The sequence below is a fragment of the Bremia lactucae genome, linkage group LG8 (genome assembly GCF_004359215.1).
Source record: "Bremia lactucae strain SF5 linkage group LG8, whole genome shotgun sequence".
NCBI lineage: Eukaryota > Oomycota > Peronosporomycetes > Peronosporales > Peronosporaceae > Bremia > Bremia lactucae.
The window spans coordinates 4,882,622-4,903,803 of record NC_090617.1 but is presented as its reverse complement, the minus strand read 5'-3'; the positions used below and the strand labels follow the sequence as shown (position 1 = coordinate 4,903,803).

At 45.7% G+C, this 21,182-nt stretch overlaps 4 protein-coding genes across 4 annotated transcripts; 2 read left to right on the top strand and 2 right to left on the bottom strand.

The window, feature by feature from the left end:
- Positions 1–1,149: 1,149 nt before the first annotated feature.
- Positions 1,150–2,244, bottom strand: CCR75_004793 (uncharacterized protein; the record flags this gene model as incomplete). The annotated part of the gene is made up of 1 exon (XM_067962879.1): positions 1,150–2,244. One exon carries the CDS (start codon positions 2,242–2,244, stop codon positions 1,150–1,152), a length of 1,095 nt encoding a protein of 364 aa, XP_067815924.1.
- A 1,065-nt stretch (positions 2,245–3,309) lies between these two features.
- CCR75_004792 (uncharacterized protein) lies at positions 3,310–4,164 on the top strand (the record flags this gene model as incomplete). The annotated part of the gene is made up of 1 exon (XM_067962878.1): positions 3,310–4,164. One exon carries the CDS (start codon positions 3,310–3,312, stop codon positions 4,162–4,164), a length of 855 nt encoding a protein of 284 aa, XP_067815925.1.
- A 4,672-nt stretch (positions 4,165–8,836) lies between these two features.
- On the top strand, positions 8,837–9,631 carry CCR75_004791 (uncharacterized protein; the record flags this gene model as incomplete). Its single annotated transcript, XM_067962877.1, has 3 exons — positions 8,837–8,873; positions 9,285–9,389; positions 9,588–9,631. 3 exons carry the CDS (start codon positions 8,837–8,839, stop codon positions 9,629–9,631), a joined length of 186 nt encoding a protein of 61 aa, XP_067815926.1.
- Positions 9,632–10,868: 1,237 nt separating this feature from the next.
- CCR75_004790 (uncharacterized protein) lies at positions 10,869–20,631 on the bottom strand (the record flags this gene model as incomplete). Its single annotated transcript, XM_067962876.1, has 3 exons — positions 10,869–12,256; positions 17,554–18,020; positions 19,235–20,631. The coding sequence occupies 3 exons, from the start codon at positions 20,629–20,631 to the stop codon at positions 10,869–10,871; spliced, it is 3,252 nt and encodes a 1,083-aa protein (XP_067815927.1).
- Positions 20,632–21,182: the final 551 nt, after the last annotated feature.

The window sequence follows — 21,182 nt, the reverse complement described above, 5'->3', positions numbered from 1 at the left end:
CCATTATGTCTATTTATTCCGCAGACTAATCAGCTGTAGAAGTAATCAAAGAGAGTTACAAGATAAGATAGATAAGAATTCATTTACATGTTTAGTATTAGTTTATAGTTAAGTCAGCATTTACAAAGATAGATTAAGAGACACTTAACTATATTAATACAGTTTTCATTTTACCCTCTTAAGTTAACTTGTCTTAAGAGAAGTCTTCCTCTATACGTACAGTGTACGTTACCTAACGAAAGGCACCACTCACAACTGAAGCAGTGTGAAGTGGACTTGTACTGAAACAGTACAAGTCGCAGTGCCCCGTTACAGCGGTGCCACCCTGATGAAGTGACCGCATACACCGCCGTGTGGACACGCATATGGCATATCCTGAGCAGCGTTTGCATCACTCGTTTGTGGATGCAACGCAACCGAGTGACGTCCCAGCAAGAGGTATGACCATAGCCGGCAGCGTGCATGAATTTTGGAAGTCTGGCATGAGGCAACTCCGTGCCATAGCAAAGCGAGAGTGCCGACGTACCGACACAAAAATACAAGGAACCCGTCTGATTCTCTGCCAGCGAGCTCTATCTAGACAACCTGGAGAGCCGCCACCACAGGTGGCAAGCCCCGTACAACCACCGGACTCGCACGAGGAACCGGCGTTGCTAACCAGGCTTAAGATTTACCAGACACCCTGCAACCATTAATAGTTAAATAGACTCTCACTGTAAATTTTCGGGGCGCCGATTAAAACCGCAGTTTGTTTAAGTACCATTTCGACCAATCAAAGAGACGTACAGGGTTCTAAAAGCTAAGGATGCGCGCTCAATAGCGAAAAGTGAGCGCTCACTAGCGCCTCCCTTAATTATCGGCTTATACCAAGTGTCCAATAAGAAAAGCATCATAATGCATGCTTTACCAGTGTCCAACAAGAATGGTTCCTTAACTCTTAATATGCTATGTACAATTTCGCTAGTTATATACGGGTTGACTTGTCGAGTTGTATCATTTTTTGTTTCAAGGTGAGGTGGTGATCCTTGTCAATGTACACTCGTCAACTTAGCAAACTTTAAAGAGAAGTAACGTGTTAATAGAAAGAATCATATATTAGTCGGACGAATGTCAAAGCCACAGGTAACCGGAAAAACATCACCGCAGCGTCTAGATCAATACTGCTGAGGCCACAGCAATAACAGCAGCGGCCAGAGCAGCAAGGCTTCGGGCAGGGGACGAGCTCGCTTCAACGTTCGTGGAAACTCCTTCCTGAGCCGCAGGAGTATCATCGCTTGCAATTGTCGACGGGTTGCTTGACGACGGGGTGTTGGAGGGCGAAGCGCCCGGGCAGTCGTTCGACACGCATGCGGGCTCGCGCGAAGGAATAGTCACCTCTTCACAGGATCCAGTGCCAGTGGTAGAGTGCTTGTCTTCGGCATTAGGGAGGGAGATTTGGCCACTACCCTCGAAATCGTTGGGCGTACCGGTGACCGTGGACGCGCTAAGGCAGACCGTACCAGTGCCTTGCGCCTGGAACTCGAGGGTTGTTGCCATTACGGACGATGAGAGCAGCGAAAGCGTCGCCGAGTCCTCGACGTCCGCCGTCACATCCTCCGTGGCGGTGACACTCTGGACATTAAATTGAAGTCTAGCGGTATTCTTGGCACTCAATTGTAGCTGACGCACGCTCACTTCCGCAGTGCCTGCTGACACATAGACGGCACTGGAGCCACTTGCTTCAACTTGTAGCTCTGCGTTGGTGTTGTCAGTTAAAAGAACGCTCTCCAAGACAACAACGTCGGCCGATCGCTGACTCTTGATATCACTCACGATACCCGAGGAAGCGAGGAGGACTTCAGTCAGTAAGTAGCCACTTAGCGAAGATGACGCCGCGGTGCTAATCATGACGCTCAGTTCTCCATCGTTGTCGTTCGAATCATTGTCTTGATCCGCAGCATCATCGTTGCTAACTTCAACGGCATTCACGACTTCCTCCGAGTCGCCCGACACACGGACGTACCCGAGCACGCCCGTTGGCATGTTGCTCATGTGGGTCACGTAAACGCGACCAGCAAGATTGAGGTCGATCGAGTTCACAGCGTCGCCTGAAGCCGCCGAGTTGATTGTCCACTGTCGGACGTAATCTGCCGAGTTCATACTGGAATTTGTATTGGTCTCAGTGGTACCAGACGTGACGGTAAACCGAGCATTGACCGTGGCGGCCGTACAAGCCGCAAAAAGGAGTGTTGCTGCTAGGTTCATCGTGAGGTTTGCGAGGACTTAATGGATAGCTGTTGCTTTCGAAACTGAAGCTTTGGAAAGGACGGAGCTGTGAAAAACTGAGAGACATGTTCTAATGAATGATCCAGCTTGGTCGGGACCAGATGACTTATTCAGTAAAGGAGCAGACTGTCAGGTGCATATTAAATGTACGGTTTCCAGCTGGATGTCATGGCATCCCGAAACTACAATTTTGCATATGTGAGAGCAGATACTAAGAAAAGGTCTAATCAATGACAAGCAATTTTGTCTGTCTGAAAGTATGGGCATACAAAGCCAAGTGGTGCACAACCAGATCCGAGATGGATTTTTTTCTGATCTGGGATCGCTGGATTCAACTCGAGCATGTGAGAGCCTTTGATATTTTATAGTACGTTTCGGTAAGTAAGGTACTGTATACCTTTGTCGGATGTTTCATAAGAATTTATTAGTACCTTCCACCACAATTACTGACGTGCACAAGGTATTCATAACGAAACAAGCCTTTGCACTTTATGATGTGCCAACCCTTCCGAGTATGGAAACTGCGACTTTCGACATTTCATTTCCTGTTACACGAATTTTCATTTAAAATAACTATCTGAGGCAATTAAGTTGCATTGCGCTGGATATCCACCCAAGCAAAATCTTTTGTAAAGATTGATGGCCTATTGGCGCACTTGCTTCACCTTCGCTGCCAAATGCGCTAGCCCATTGATCTTCAACGAAGCTAATCACCGAACTTTCAATGAAGAGGTCGTTGATAAAGTACGACGTAAAATCTAGCGAGGGTCACCTGAAGTCTGTTTAATGACATGTTATATGTCGCTGTACACAATGTGCAACGGCATCTGAAAGCAACGTTCATAGCAGACAGTTACCGCCGATAGCCCGGCGATATAATGCGGCGAGACAAGGATTAGAAAACTCGGCGCCAGAAGAGAAACTGTGTAAACTTTGGACTTTCTCATATTAATTTGGATAATTTTATAGAAAACAACGCATCATATTTTCTCTCAAAATGGTATACAAAGACGCAATATAGTCCGGATCGAAAGAATCGATTGAATGGTGTTATACGTAGTTGGCCTGGGTCTCGGCGACGACCAGGACGTGACGTTGCGTGGGCTCAACGCTATTAAAAAGTCTCAAAAAGTGTTTTTGGAGAATTACACGTCAGTGTTAGGAATCGAACTAACTAAGCTTACTGAGTTTTATGGCCGCGAAATTATCCTAGCCGACCGCGACTGTGTCGAGACCGGTGCCGACGAGATTTTTGCCGATGCCAAGAATAATGACGTAGCTTTTCTAGTGGTTGGCGACCCACTGTGTGCCACAACGCATGCTGATTTAATCCTACGAGCCAAGAAGCTGGGGATTCAGGTGGAAGTGATCCACAACGCGTCGGTCATGGGCGCTGCTGCCTCTTGTGGTCTACAGCTCTATTCATTTGGCCAAACTGTATCCATCCCGTTTTTTCGAGACGAGTGGCGCCCTGATAGCTTTTATGAGAAAATCAAGTACAACCGTCTGGGCGGGATGCACACGCTCTGCCTGCTCGACATTAAAGTAAAGGAGCCTGACTTTGAGGCCATGTGCCGGGGCCGCACGGTCTTCCTGCCACCGCGATTTATGACAGTGAACCAGGCGATCGAGCAGCTTCTTGAAATCGAAGCAAAGCGCCAGGAGGAGGCTTACACGAAGAGTACGCTTTGCGTTGGCATGGCGCGTCTTGGCCAGAAAGATCAGACTATCATCGCCGGGACAATGGAGGAGCTACTGATTCAGGAATTTGGCGCTCCTTTGCACTGCCTGGCTATAGCTGGTGACGTGCATCCGCTCGAACAAGAGGTAAGGAAGGCGACTGATGCGATCAAAGTTTGTGCTGCTGACGATTTTCTATGCGTCTTTGCAGATGCTTAATCAATTTTATCACGAAACTTGCGACCATGTGAACACATAGGAAATTAGATAGTTTATAAGTTACAGTTGGTAAATTTTTTTTTAGACCTTATAGTTATACGTCGTCGAAACATCATTTAGCATCCCGTGGTCCTGCTTCTGACAAATGCAAATCTGATAAGTTTTACCTATAAATGTATTTACCGTCATTCTCTGTAACGGTGTGTTCCGTCACATATTATTTCCTATATAAAGAAAAACAATTATTATTTCCTGTAAGAGGAATAACAATCATTAATTCCAATGAGAGAAACTAAATAAAGAAATACAAATTACTATTTTTATTAATTTTGACTTCCAGTATTACCAAATTTGGTACTATTGATGCAAAAAGAAATTAGCTATATTCATTGGTTGATTTAAGTCTAAATCAACCCCGCCAGTTATTTCAAGATACAATTGTGTGGTGCGCAAGGGGTGCCATACTTAATAAGCTATCAATATAAAAAAAAGTTCAGTAGTAGATAGAAGATCGTTACGGAAGAGATTATATATTTAAATACAGTTTTACTTTTTCTCTATTATAAATACATAGTCTAGACCTTAAAGTTCAAGACCCTTAGCTTAATAGAAACCTTCCTCTGTGCTCTTGTGTACGTGAAATTTCGACGCACCTCACCTACACTGTAATCAGTGTAAGGCTAACTAGTACTGATCTGTTCTAGTGAAAGATGCCCCGTTACAGTACTGCCGGGCCAGTGCATGACCGTCAACCTGAAAGCTTAAAGATTGACGTCCCCCAGCTCTAAGGCCGTTGAAGGTGAATCCCTGTTGCGATGGCTCGTCGAACTTCACGATGCCATTACCGCTCGTCCCATCGAGGATGAAGAGACGAAAGTGAATTTTCGAATATCAAATATGGCTGGACGTACCAAATCTTAGACCTTAAGGCTCAAACTTCAGGCCTCCTTTGTTTTTGGGTCGTATGAGGTTATAAAGACCCAACTCAGACAAACATTTGAGATGCCACGTGGTGAATTTAGGGCTTGGGCAGCGATTCTGGATTTGAAGCAGGGCAAGCACCATATTCAGGATTACGCCCTGCACACACGAACCTTTTGAGTTGTATCGTTTGTAAGCCCATGGATGAACAAACATAGACTACATTGTTGATTTAATGTCTTGCGGATAATTCCGTTAAGACCCAACAGCTCCGCCTCGAATTGAAACCCTTGATTAAGCGATCTCTGTAGTGGGATGGGAGGACTTCAGCCTAAAAAAGAATTTCGTTCGCTCTGGTTGTTGTCGTGCATCGAGATGACAACAAGTTAGAGGTCCAGAAGCAATGGCCTTCGGTTTTGGAGAGAGCGAGAATTATCGCTTATTAAATCACAAGCGATTACAAAGATGCGATCGCTGTCAAAAGAAAGAGCGCCACGCCTATAAATGTGCCCCACGCCACCGTGCCAAGAAACACTAAGTGAATGATCGACCTCCCGCCAAGATTAGCGGAGGACGCAGGTCCGACTCTGTTGCAAAACCGCAGCGGCGAGGAGCAAAAAGTATACTAGGGGTCAGAATGTGCCAAGTGCCTTACTAATTCAGCAGCGCGAATAGTTTTTGAAGGCCTCCTATTGAAAGTTGCTCCGATTACATGGTCATTGTGTGTTGCTTCACCTGCCCAAGTATATCGACCCGTTTCGTATAGTGCACTGCCAAAGCAATGCGTACACGATCGCGCTGTCTCGGAGGATGCGCTCGAATCCTACGTTGTACATCGGACGTATCCACCTTACTCTCATAACGAGGCTTCTTTCGGGTTTAAAACGAACACACGTACTTCAAACTTTTACCCTAGACTAATGACCTGGGCGGAGACGTTTCACTTCGTCCTTCAAAGATGCAGTTACTTGTTGAGCTGTCACCAGCTCGTTGCTAAGGGTTTAAAGCGTCCGTCTGTTTGCCAATGGGCGATCGCATTTTCCACTCCGTCATCCAACCGACCGATTCGAAGACTTGCACCGTCGACATTAAGTCGTGAAGACGGTTATGCTTATGACAATCATCCTCCGTTAAGCTGCGGAGGACGCGATCATCTCGACGAACAGGCGGATTCGACGAATAATTCGGATCTGGTTAATTCTCCCCCACATCCATTATTAACACGAACAGGTAGAAGTACTACCTCGTGAAGCGCTTCTTGAATCACCGCGGTGTGATTGGGGTTCGAATGAGCTGTTTTACTCGATGAAGAGGGTATTCACTCTCGGATAGAAATTTCGGGTCTCGTCAAGCTGTATGACGACCCATACTTTGATCCACAAGGACCATCGAAAAAGAGTGCCTTGCGCGCGTGGATTGAAAATTGTCAATACGTTTGCGCATCTCAGAAGAGAGGAAGTCCTTCAATGAGGGTATTTTAGGAGGTACGCCTCCCTAAGTTCATGAATTGCATCCTTGACGCAACAGGGACACGGGTCTCTTCACGACAGGCAAGATAACCCTGCCTCTTTCGATAAAAAGGTGCAGATTATAGCGTGCAACAACTAAAGACCTATTTTTATCTCGGCCACACACAGTAACCAGTTTGTCTAGTCAGGCCTCGCGGCACGTACATATCATACAAAAGCACCCAAGGTTAAAACAAGGGAGTAAAATCCTTGGCGCGCTACCCTCAGTACCATCGATGTTGAAAAAGGCATCGATGAAGAGCTCGTGGTCATTTTCACCAGGACTGCGAAGCCTTGATTAGTCGAACATCGAAATTTATTATTCATCGTCCTTTCCGGGCAACCAAGTCGTTTTAGGAGTGATACGCAACGTATTGTGGTCTTTCTCCTTTTGACTATCGAGCTAACATTTCTTTCGAAAGATCTTTATGATCGATTTGTCTGGAGTCATTATACGATGACCTTTAAATACGGGTAAATCGATATACCAAACATTTGTTTGAATAACGCAACATTCAAATCGCCAGAATCCACTGTTTTGGCGATATCGGCCCCGCGTTTATCCGAGGGCCTTCACAGACGTTTTTGAGTCGGACGTGATGGCCAAAGCGTCATTAATTACACCTGCAATCGAATTCGCAGGCGGGTTGAAACTCACAGCAGACGCTAAGTCGTCTGCTGATTTTGTTTCAGTAGCGTGGTTGTGCAGCTGCAAATTCGCCACCTTCGAGGCGCACCGCTTGGGCTTGTTGACCATGCGAAAAGTTTTGGAAACACGGTTGCATGGTCCCTTCCACGAAGAGACACCATAGTATACTATTTGTCTGATAGCAATAGTCACTAAAGTGTGTGTTGGTTGGTGGGGGGGGTAATATCACGCATAGTTCGTAACATAAATATTAATATCTGTAAGAAATGTAATTAGAAAATAAATAATAATATTGTTATAAATAATATCATCAATATTACCATACATGGTAATACTGCGGCAGGTATACAAGACGATTATGGTCCTTGGTTTATTAAAATCCTAAAATCAACCCTGCCAATCGGTGTTAGCCATACGAATGAGCGGTGCACGATGATTCACCATACATAGCTTCTTTAAATCTGTAGATAATAGGATCGTTCGCAGGAACAAAGTATATTGATACATTTTTAATTTTTCCTATACTTAGCCTTCTGAGTATCGACCTAGTTGCTAAGACCCTTTAGCAACATAAAACCTGCCATTGCACGTCGTGCACGTGAAATATTCGAAAGCACCTCATCTTAACTATTATCAGTGCAGGATGGATAGTACTAGCGAAAGGTATATCGTTACTTTTCCCTATACTAAGCCTTCCTCATTACATCGCTTCCACTGCTAAGCCACGCTTAGCAGCTTTAGAAATTTTCTTTTCACGTCGTGTACGTAACGTATTCTGGGGCACGTTTCCTGTGCTGTATCGGTGTAGGTTAGCTAGTACTGAGGCAGTACTAGCGAAAGGTGCTCCGATTCAGGGGCGTACACACCAGCAGCTTTATCCTCTTAAAATAATTTTATCCTTTCCGATAGGTTTGAGCAAAATTAAATTGCAGAGGCCGATTCCCTCTTGGAGTAGCGCTTGGTGGGGGTTCAACTTAGTAAGTGCGCACGAGAAGTCAGATCACCGCTCCCATGACGACACTTTACTATTGAACTTAATGCGTTGGATGGGGTCGCTAAGGCGCCCACCACAACTACCTCACTGCACGCAAGAGAAGCTGGTTAAACCGCTTCCTCGCTGTGCTAGGGTGTGTGCTTAAGTAGAGCGTGGCCGCCTTAAGACGTGCCCGCCTACAACAATCCTCATCCAGTCTTGCTCCGATGAGATCATTGCCCTTGACCAGGCGTCATCGGACATCGTGAGTTTTGTGAGTTCGCTCACGAGCACCGATATGTTAGCGATTTGCGGTAGCCGCGGATGGACAACAAAGGGAGGCGGGATGGCACTTTTGGCGCGTAGTAAAAGTGTTCAAATATCTTACTTTGTTGAAACCAACAACAGGGGCCTCGGCGACATGTATGTTGACGCAAAAAATGCAAAGCAGAGACTGCTTGCTGTGATTGTCCTCCGTCTGGCATCTGTCTTCCACACTGCATCCATTTAATCAGCTTAAAGCAGTCTCTTGGAGATTGTATCAATTTAGTTCTTAAGATTGGATGTTAAAGAATATATGCCCAATATCACGCCTCTGATAATTTGGCTGAGAAGCTATTGATGTTCGTGTGGCTTGAGGCCCATTTTTATAATGGTTGTAGGAAACAAGCGATTGAAGCGATGGCATTCTATTGGTCAAATTGAGCAAATCATTGAATTTTATATTTCCGTCTAGCAGGAAACAAGTGATTGACGCGATGGCATTTAATTGGTCAAATTGAGCAAATTTGTGAATTTTTTTTTCCGTTTAGTAGGAAACAAGTGATTGACGCGATGGTATTTAATTGGTCAAATTGAGCAAATCATTGAATTTTTATGACGTTGTTATTAGTATTTTTTGTATTTTGTGCGGAGGTAATTTATCACTCGCTTGAGTAAAAAAAATTGTGGCTAGCTTATAATAATGCCGCCGTTGCCGTAACCATCACAGCTGCTGCCACAGCCGCAAAACCTTGAAATAACGACTTACTTGAACCGTCGCTGATTAAAATTTTGTCTGGTGCTTCAGTCGCATCACCACCTTCGAAGTCCGATACCGGAGTGCCTGCCGACAAAGCATCTGAAGGCGACGAATCAAGAAAGTCGCTCGAGACGCGTGCTGACTCGCAAGCAGGTACATTTGATTCATCGTAAGCGAACGAGCATGTAAATGTGTGCTTGCTGGAGGCATTTTGCATGAAGAACTGGCTAGGATCGTCGCTGTTGAACTCAGCAGCCGTAACCATTTGCACGTTTTGGAAAATAGCGCCGCCGGAACTTTTAAAAATAACATGCTCGATGAAACTCAAGTGATTTATGCTTGTTCTACTAGCCTCGGAGGTGCAAGACGATACCGAAAACTCGGCAGTGCTGTAAGCAGTCGGGGCAGCCGCGAATACAAGAGTCGAAAGCAGTTTCATTGTGATGAGTGGGACTTCAAATGGACTTAATGGTTTGCTAACGCGTTAGAAAATGACTTTAAGAAATGTAGTAGCTTTCGTCATTGGGGTACAAAATAATGAATGGATGACCTTGCTCAGTCGTGCGATTTGCCCAACTATCATTCTTGTAATGATAGGTTGAATGCAGAATGTAATGTATTCAAGGCTTTGACGAAATTCTGAAAATTTCACTTCTTGCGTGCATAGCTTTCGCATATGCAACGCCTCGGAAGATCGAAGATTTATCCTGGATATGATTTGCAGTTCGTTGGGATGCGAATCGACTAATATTCCGCGATACGACTATAATGAATGTCATAGGTATCACTTAATTTTATTGTAACATTAAGTTTCTTACAAAGTCAGCTGCATCCTCGATACAGTAAATGATTATTTGATCGATGGGGAAGCAATATGGTTAATAAACTTAACACACAACAACATTCGTCGGAGGCGGTAGATCAATAATTGCAAGTTATAATGAGAAAAATGGCAGACGAGGCTGAAAATAATGGCCAATTGAGTCAGATGACCATTGAGGATCGATGACATAAATAATCGTTTTCACCGCACAGAAATTGCTGATGATATCGGCAACATCGATAAGCGAAGGAGATAAATATGCTCGCACCCCATGTTTGCAATGAGGGACTTATAGCTCTGTTGTCAGTTGATTTTGAAAATTCGTTAAAAAAACATCCTTTAAAGTTTGACACGATTTAGCTAACCAGATGAAGGTATAATGCGCAATTGGCAATTGCAAATCGTTGACCGCTTCTATTAGCAAAATGAATAACATTGACAATTAAGTAAGACCTGCTCGACACTTGATCAGACAATTCAAGGGTCATGGCTAACAGTGCGCAGTCGTAAGCATATCGCCATCTTTTACAGCACATGCCAACTTTAGAAAAGTACGAATGATCCAGCTACTTCCGCTTTATCAATTAAGCACATCGCCTAGCTTAACAATCATTAGTCCTCAATACACCGAAAGCCCTATTCGTAACAAAAGACACTTTGAAGCATTTGTTTTTATCAAGATAATCTAACGAGATGTTATATTGAATAGTTCCCCATACAAAAAGCTTTATCACGAATACAAGTGTGTTCATTAACAAGGAACTATCTTCAACTGTTTTGTATACACGAACAACAAGATTATGGACACTCTAAAAAGCAAGCGCTGCCTTCACAACCTTCTGGGCATCGATGCGTCCATGACCGTACTGGTTGTTTGGAAATACCGTGTTTGGCGTTCCGCCACAAGTCAGGCCCGCACTCGGCAAGTTTTGAATCATTGAACCTTCCAGTATCGTTTTCATGGCCTGGAAGCTGAGACCGGGACGTGCGCTTAAAGCCAATGCAATTGTACCAACAACGTGAGGCGCGGCCATACTCGTTCCTGAGATCGTGTTATAATCGGCATCACTGCCCTTCCAAGCGGAAAGGATGTCGTTACCAGGGGCTGAGAAATCTGGTTTGACACGACCATTAATGGCGGGACCAAGACTGCTGAAGGGGGCCAAAGCATCGCTCGAATCCGTGGCTCCAATTGTAAAGACCTTGGGCGACTCGCCTGGGTATGCAATTGAGCTGCATCCTTGCCTGCCCATATTGCCTGCGGAAAAGACGGGAATGATGCGAGCAGCTTCCCAGGCATCAAGACTGGCCTGAAAGTAAGTACTGCCTTGGCTGGCTCCCCAGCTATTGTTGACAATATGCGGAGCCTTGGTGGGGTCACAATTCTTGCCGTTCGTATCCGTGGGGCACAGCATGAATTGCGCGCAATCGATTAAAAGTGACATAGCACACGATTTATCTCCACAGCCCTTGCAAGCCATCCACTTGGCTCCAGGGGCGACCCCGACACCATTGCCCCCAGCAATCGAGCCCATGGTGTGCGTTCCGTGGCCACTATCGTCGAACGGCTTCGCAGTCTTTTGACGTGGATCGTACCATCCGTGTGGTCCAACAAAGTTTTTGACCAGAGCCTCGTGACTACCTCGAACACCCGAGTCGATATTTCCGACGACAACGTTTTGTCCAATGTTGTTCGTAGCCCACACTTCCGGCGCATTGATTTTCGTGGGTCCCCAACCAACAGGAGTGTTGCTCTTCGTGGAAGCATTCGTAGACTCAATAGTATCTAGAGTGAGGATGGCGTCATAAATCACTTCCTTGACCGTCGTTAGATCGACCACTTCTTGAACGAGATCTGGAGGACAATCCAAAACTTCGATGGTGTTGCTGATCCAATTGCTCTTATATGGTGTTCCTGCTGCATCCAGGACTTGTGTCACTGGACCTTGCGTTAAACGTGCGTGCTTCTTGAGGGCCTTGACAATATTCCGAATGTTTTCGACTCGCTCCGCTTCCGTCCAGACATCGGTGCTGGTGTTGGCAGCAGCAGTAATGATGGGCTTGGTGTCTTTGTTCATGATGATGATGACCCGTCGTGGGTCAATTAACTTGCTCACGACCTTGATTAGCGACGAGACTACCCTTGGTGTCACGGTTGTGACGGTGCCAACTAAATTGGAAACCAATCCGGTTGGAGCTCCCGAAGCGATAAATAGGAGTATGGCAGTGACCAGAATGAAGGACAAACACCCAGGTCGCACCATAATAATCGTATATTATTGCGTCACGTGGAGATCGAGAAGATTGAAAAGGGTAGTCTGCCACCCAGAAGACGAGTTTAGGAATGAAGAAAAGCGAATGAACAGTGCAATAGCTGAAATTTCATCTCTTTTAGCGCTGTTTATTGCAGTCGTTATTACATTAAGCTTTTTTTGCTCGTGTATCCTAGAGACATATTCGAGGGATGGCTCAGTTATGTCGTGTAGTGAGGCTAGTCAACCTTGTCGACAGCCTCGAATTTTTTTAAGCTAAGTAATGGTAACGTCACAACAGCAAAGAAATAAAAAAAGTTAAGTGAACTCTTGCGGGTCAAACGCGTTTCACTTGGAATGCGATGTACAATCCTAATAACACCACAGTATGATACTAGAAAATGGTTCTCCACAACTTTCTGTGAATACTTAAAAAAGCTTAAAGTTTCAGTGAAAACGTTAAATGCTAGAAATGAAGAAATGGACACCACAATAGCCCAAATGATCCTTGGTTTTCTGTCTGATATGGGGATTAATTTCTGACTTAATAAGTCAGATTGGAAGGAGCCAGTACAGTCCGTTTCCCAACTCTGATAAGGTCATTTTTAGANGCAGAACTCATGCGTCTCGCACGCTGGTTCTTGCCATCGCCCTTTGGGAAGGGAGTCCTCTTGCTGGGCATTTTTGCCCCAGCAGGGACCCTGGCATAGCAGCGAGCCATCATATGGCCGCGCTTGCCGCATTTAAAACAGACCACGTCTGCATTGCCCAACTCCATAGGAGTGGCATCTGTCCTCTCGGCCGACGGCTTATACCAAGCTGTCGCCGAGGCACTGTTGTAGGATTGCTCCTCAACTAAGGCAATTTGGATTGCCTCTTCCATCGTCGACGGCACCTTTCTGAAAAGGGCCTGTCGCGATGGGCCATGCCGTAGTCCGTTCATAAACGTGGGCACCTTAATGTGCTCCGGAATCGGACCTACGGTTATGGATGCGGACAGCGAGCGCATCTCTTGCACATACTCTTGCAGAGATCGCTTCGCCTGTCGCGCCCCAAAGAAGCGCGCCTGAAGCAACACTTCGTTGTTCGGCGGCTGGTACATGGCGCGAATCTTATCCTTAAAGATCGCCCATGAGGGGAACGCTTTTCTGTCCGCCATAAGCGCCGAGTAAGCCCACTCTGAGGCCTTACCGCGCAGATGCGACATAGCGTACGACACCATCCGGCTGTCGTCCTCGATGAGCTGGGCGACACCACATTGCTCCACGGCTAAAAGCCAGTGGACAATCGTGTGCGCCGCAGTTCCATCGAACTTGGGCGGGTCCATCCGAATGGGCCTCGGCTGATGCGGCCGGGCAGAGAGCATCTCAACAGTCCTGTTGAGAGCCTCGCTCCGAGCCTGCTCATGCCTCAGCTCATCCTGAGTCTGAGTGACGGACTCCGCCGCAGCATGGCTCTGTGCCTCGGACGCGGCCCTCCGCTGTCCGAGCACAAATGCCTCAAACTGCTCCAACTGAGCAACATGTTGCTCAGGAGGACTACCCAGGAGCCTGGCCAGGGCTTGTTCACCAAGTCCCTGCGCCATTAGCCCTGCCACCTCCCGATGATGTTCGGAGAGGTGGGGAAAATGAGCCCAATCAATGTTGAGGCTCATCCTCACGTACACACGCAGAGATGCGGGTCGTGGGAAGGATTTCAAGTGCTACCAAGTGTAGGCGGGCACGTCGTAATGCGGCCACGCTCTACTTAGCACACACCCTAGCACAGCGAGGAAGCGGTTTGCACCTGCTTCTCTTGCGTGCAGTGAGGTAGTTGTGGTGGGCGCGCAAGCGACCTCACCCAACACACTAAGAACTCTGGTGAAGTGACGTCACGGGAGCGGTAATCCGTCTCCTCGTGCGCACTTACCAAGTAGGTAGTAAATTTCAGACTGATTTATATTTAATAGAATTAAATACAAATACCTATTTTTACCAATTAAAATGATATCTCTATAGATATCATTTAATATGTATTGCGAGCGTATCTTTATAGATACCTCGCGTAACTGATGACGCTAGCCGTCATCATGGATGACGCTGGGCGTCATCCCTCCTAATGTGAATGCACCCATGTGCATCACATCCACAAGGGTTGGTCACAAATGTGCACCACACCCGAGTGTTGGGTCTAATTACTATTATTTAGTAATTGACCATCCCCTTAAGTACCAAATGTACTTAATGGGGACTGTGTAACATTAGGGCAACTCTAGCCCGTTTCATCAAGCGTTCTCCCCATTGATTTTCGTAGAATGCCTTGAACTCCTTTATCTTGTTGGCCACCTCACTCTTCTGTTTTAAGAAGTATACGGCGACGTATCTTGAAAAATCATCCACGAAAGTCAGAATGTACCTCGCAGCACCCTTTGATAGCGTTCTCATTGGTCCCATCACATCAGTGTGTACGAGTTCGAGCACACGCGAAGTCTTCGTCCCCGAATGTGACGGGAAAGATTCAATTGAATGCTTCCCTTTTGAGCAACCACCACACAATGTCTTGGTTATACGGTTTACGGTTGATATACCGTTTGTAGCCCGCTGTGTCTTCGCCATAGCGCTCTCACTGCAGTGTCCCATGCGAGCGTGCCATAGCTCCCACTGACTGTCAGTCCCGGCATACTCCACAAAACAAGCCTGTTCTTGCTCGCACTCTAGCATGTACGCCATGCCAACCTTCTTGCCTGACGCAATCGCACAAGTCGTGCTTCTGATGACGCATGTAGAACGCTGAAACTCCACGGTAAGACCGTTCTCAGCAAGCTTCCCTACCGAGAGCAATCGCCTGTCAAGTCCAGGAATGTAAAGCACTTCCATCATCTTGATGCGTCTTCCGTCCGTTCCGCTAAGCTCGACAGTACCTTTCCCCGCAACATGAAGTTTCTTTCCGTTTGCAATCGTAACTTCGATGCTCGAAACAATTCCTTGAAAGTCGAATAGGTCTTCACGGTGTGGCGTCTTGTGCGATGTCGCATTACTGTCAATCATCCATCCGGCGAGGTGATCCTCGCCTACAGCAATCACGGCGTCGTCGCTAGTGTTGCCTCTTTTGACCGGGCAGTCCCGTTTCATATGACCAACCTGGTCACACTTAAAACACTTGCCCCTGAATCCACCACCGTTCTTGTGTGAATCGTTCCTTTTTCTTCCATTCGCTCGACCTCCTTTGAACCGTCCAGCGCTCCCAATCGCTCGAAATGCTTTTTCCGTTGTCTCCTTCTTCAGCTGACGTTCATGCTCCTTCAGCAGCTTTTCCTTGATCTCAATCAGCGTGATGTCCTTGGAGTTCTCCATAATGGACGTAATCAGCTCGTATTCAGACGGAAGGCTGCTCAGTAGCACGACCATCTGACCGTGCCTCGTCCACTGGCTCTCCCATCGTCTGAAGACCCACCACGAGCTCGTCAAACGCATCTAGGTGCGCCGCCATCGTGGAACCGTCCTCCATCTTGAAATCATGAAGTCGACGTGTCATCGTGACACGGTTGTGAAGAGTAGTACGGTTGTAGAAATCTCGAAGCGTAGCCCACGCCTCCATGGCGCGCGTAGCCGTCCTGATCTTCGTCTGATGCTGCAGCTCGACGCCCTGCGCGATGATACCCAGCGCCTTTGCGTCGTTCGTCAGCCACGCCTCCGTGATTTCGTTCTCCGGCTTGACAACTTGAACATGAGCAAGCAGACCCTTCCTAGCAAGCGTCATTCTCATGTTGCACTCCCAGTGGACGTAATTACCACTTCCCAGGAGGACTTCGGTGCGCTTGGTCGTCATAGCTTGTGCGGCTGTTAACCTGTTGAGTAGATAACTGTGGAGTAGAGGACAAAATCCGAAGTGATATTTATTGAGTTAAATTTGTCTAACACTTTTCTGCTCCACTCATTTTCTTAACCTCATTGATTGGTCCAAGCAGGTTGGTAATTACGTTAAGTAAAAACAGTTCTTACAAATGATAACCTAAAAAAAAAGATGACAGGGGACGTGACTTCGGGGGAGCGAAGCCCTGGTAAACCCTAAACACCAGATACCGATTTTCAACTTTACCATTGTCGGAATTGAACTCGCGCCAAGTTGCTAGAACGTTTACCCCCACGTCTTAACCACTTGAGCAAATTACAATAGTCCCAAACCATGTTACCTTCAATTCTTAGCGGTGCAATACCAACACAAAGGATGTCAACCTTTGTTCTAAGCTTGGTCAGCCTTTGTACCGAATGTACAAAACATAGGTCGTAAGGTCTGGCTTCACAAACTTAACCTTTCCGTGAAAGGTTCGAGAAACGGACCGTAGAAGGTGCACGCTATAAGTTAAACCGTTTGTCTAGAGTTGCAAGGGTTCCTTGCCTCTCGTGGGAGACCCATGCCCATGCTGTTTTAAGGGTGCATGACATGCTCCTAAGGAACAATATTCCTTTAAAGATCTCCATTGGAGGTCTCTCATTGTAACGGGGTGTATCGGTACATGAAATTAACACTTTAAGGTTGTTAATTAATATATTATCTAAAAGGTAGATAATATTTGGAGGATATTACTTTATATAGTAATATTCAGAATTGTTATCCATAAATAGGTATAGACCATTATACATATTTATTCCGCAGACTAATCAGCGGTAGGAGTAATCAAAGAGAGAGTTACAGATAAGATAGAGATAAGAATTCTATTACATGTTTAGTATTAGATTATAATTAAGTTAGCATTTACAAAGATAGAACAAGAGACACTTAATTATATTTAATACAGTTTTCATTTTACCCTTTTACAGCTAGTTGCCTTAAGAGAAGCCTTCCTCTGCACGTACTAGTGTACGTGAAATAACGTAGGGCACCACTCGCAACTGAAGCAGTGCGAAGTAGACTTGTACTGAAGCAGTACAAGTCGTAGTGCCCCGTTACACTCATCTCTTACGAGATGAGCCAAGGGATTGAGAACTTCCGATTCTTTTACGAGCGCGGGAAGTGCTAGTTCTCCGATGGACCTTCTGTCGAGGAAGGAAACAAGTGATTGACGCGATGGCATTTAATTGGTCAAATTGAGCAAATCATTGAATTTTTATGACGTTGTTATTAGTATTTTTTGTATTTTGTGCGGAGGTAATTTATCACTCGCTTGAGTAAAAAAAATTGTGGCTAGCTTATAATAATGCCGCCGTTGCCGTAACCATCACAGCTGCTGCCACAGCCGCAAAACCTTGAAATAACGACTTACTTGAACCGTCGCTGATTAAAATTTTGTCTGGTGCTTCAGTCGCATCACCACCTTCGAAGTCCGATACCGGAGTGCCTGCCGACAAAGCATCTGAAGGCGACGAATCAAGAAAGTCGCTCGAGACGCGTGCTGACTCGCAAGCAGGTACATTTGATTCATCGTAAGCGAACGAGCATGTAAATGTGTGCTTGCTGGAGGCATTTTGCATGAAGAACTGGCTAGGATCGTCGCTGTTGAACTCAGCAGCCGTAACCATTTGCACGTTTTGGAAAATAGCGCCGCCGGAACTTTTAAAAATAACATGCTCGATGAAACTCAAGTGATTTATGCTTGTTCTACTAGCCTCGGAGGTGCAAGACGATACCGAAAACTCGGCAGTGCTGTAAGCAGTCGGGGCAGCCGCGAATACAAGAGTCGAAAGCAGTTTCATTGTGATGAGTGGGACTTCAAATGGACTTAATGGTTTGCTAACGCGTTAGAAAATGACTTTAAGAAATGTAGTAGCTTTCGTCATTGGGGTACAAAATAATGAATGGATGACCTTGCTCAGTCGTGCGATTTGCCCAACTATCATTCTTGTAATGATAGGTTGAATGCAGAATGTAATGTATTCAAGGCTTTGACGAAATTCTGAAAATTTCACTTCTTGCGTGCATAGCTTTCGCATATGCAACGCCTCGGAAGATCGAAGATTTATCCTGGATATGATTTGCAGTTCGTTGGGATGCGAATCGACTAATATTCCGCGATACGACTATAATGAATGTCATAGGTATCACTTAATTTTATTGTAACATTAACTTTCTTACAAAGTCAGCTGCATCCTCGATACAGTAAATGATTATTTGATCGATGGGGAAGCAATATGGTTAATAAACTTAACACACAACAACATTCGTCGGAGGCGGTAGATGAATAATTGCAAGTTATAATGAGAAAAATGGCAGACGAGGCTGAAAATAATGGCCAATTGAGTCAGATGACCATTGAGGATCGATGACATAAATAATCGTTTTCACCGCACAGAAATTGCTGATGATATCGGCAACATCGATAAGCGAAGGAGATAAATATGCTCGCACCCCATGTTTGCAATGAGGGACTTATAGCTCTGTTGTCAGTTGATTTTGAAAATTCGTTAAAAAAACATCCTTTAAAGTTTGACACGATTTAGCTAACCAGATGAAGGTATAATGCGCAATTGGCAATTGCAAATCGTTGACCGCTTCTATTAGCAAAATGAATAACATTGACAACCAAGTAAGACCTGCTCGACACTTGATCAGACAATTCAAGGGTCATGGCTAACAGTGCGCAATTGTAAGCATATCGCCATCTTTTACAGCACATGCCAACTTTAGAAAAGTACGAATGATCCAGCTACTTCCGCTTTATCAATTAAGCACATCGCCTAGCTTAACAATCATTAGTCCTCAATACACCGAAAGCCCTATTCGTAACAAAAGACACTTTGAAGCATTTGTTTTTATCAAGATAATCTAACGAGATGTTATATTGAATAGTTCCCCATACAAAAAGCTTTATCACGAATACAAGTGTGTTCATTAACAAGGAACTATCTTCAACTGTTTTGTATACACGAACAACAAGATTATGGACACTCTAAAAAGCAAGCGCTGCCTTCACAACCTTCTGGGCATCGATGCGTCCATGACCGTACTGGTTGTTTGGAAATACCGTGTTTGGCGTTCCGCCACAAGTCAGGCCCGCACTCGGCAAGTTTTGAATCATTGAACCTTCCAGTATCGTTTTCATGGCCTGGAAGCTGAGACCGGGACGTGCGCTTAAAGCCAATGCAATTGTACCAACAACGTGAGGCGCGGCCATACTCGTTCCTGAGATCGTGTTATAATCGGCATCACTGCCCTTCCAAGCGGAAAGGATGTCGTTACCAGGGGCTGAGAAATCTGGTTTGACACGACCATTAATGGCGGGACCAAGACTGCTGAAGGGGGCCAAAGCATCGCTCGAATCCGTGGCTCCAATTGTAAAGACCTTGGGCGACTCGCCTGGGTATGCAATTGAGCTGCATCCTTGCCTGCCCATATTGCCTGCGGAAAAGACGGGAATGATGCGAGCAGCTTCCCAGGCATCAAGACTGGCCTGAAAGTAAGTACTGCCTTGGCTGGCTCCCCAGCTATTGTTGACAATATGCGGAGCCTTGGTGGGGTCACAATTCTTGCCGTTCGTATCCGTGGGGCACAGCATGAATTGCGCGCAATCGATTAAAAGTGACATAGCACACGATTTATCTCCACAGCCCTTGCAAGCCATCCACTTGGCTCCAGGGGCGACCCCGACACCATTGCCCCCAGCAATCGAGCCCATGGTGTGCGTTCCGTGGCCACTATCGTCGAACGGCTTCGCAGTCTTTTGACGTGGATCGTACCATCCGTGTGGTCCAACAAAGTTTTTGACCAGAGCCTCGTGACTACCTCGAACACCCGAGTCGATATTTCCGACGACAACGTTTTGTCCAATGTTGTTCGTAGCCCACACTTCCGGCGCATTGATTTTCGTGGGTCCCCAACCAACAGGAGTGTTGCTCTTCGTGGAAGCATTCGTAGACTCAATAGTATCTAGAGTGAGGATGGCGTCATAAATCACTTCCTTGACCGTCGTTAGATCGACCACTTCTTGAACGAGATCTGGAGGACAATCCAAAACTTCGATGGTGTTGCTGATCCAATTGCTCTTATATGGTGTTCCTGCTGCATCCAGGACTTGTGTCACTGGACCTTGCGTTAAACGTGCGTGCTTCTTGAGGGCCTTGACAATATTCCGAATGTTTTCGACTCGCTCCGCTTCCGTCCAGACATCGGTGCTGGTGTTGGCAGCAGCAGTAATGATGGGCTTGGTGTCTTTGTTCATGATGATGATGACCCGTCGTGGGTCAATTAACTTGCTCACGACCTTGATTAGCGACGAGACTACCCTTGGTGTCACGGTTGTGACGGTGCCAACTAAATTGGAAACCAATCCGGTTGGAGCTCCCGAAGCGATAAATAGGAGTATGGCAGTGACCAGAATGAAGGACAAACACCCAGGTCGCACCATAATAATCGTATATTATTGCGTCACGTGGAGATCGAGAAGATTGAAAAGGGTAGTCTGCCACCCAGAAGACGAGTTTAGGAATGAAGAAAAGCGAATGAACAGTGCAATAGCTGAAATTTCATCTCTTTTAGCGCTGTTTATTGCAGTCGTTATTACATTAAGCTTTTTTTGCTCGTGTATCCTAGAGACATATTCGAGGGATGGCTCAGTTATGTCGTGTAGTGAGGCTAGTCAACCTTGTCGACAGCCTCGAATTTTTTTAAGCTAAGTAATGGTAACGTCACAACAGCAAAGAAATAAAAAAAGTTAAGTGAACTCTTGCGGGTCAAACGCGTTTCACTTGGAATGCGATGTACAATCCTAATAACACCACAGTATGATACTAGAAAATGGTTCTCCACAACTTTCTGTGAATACTTAAAAAAGCTTAAAGTTTCAGTGAAAACGTTAAATGCTAGAAATGAAGAAATGGACACCACAATAGCCCAAATGATCCTTGGTTTTCTGTCTGATATGGGGATTAATTTCTGACTTAATAAGTCAGATTGGAA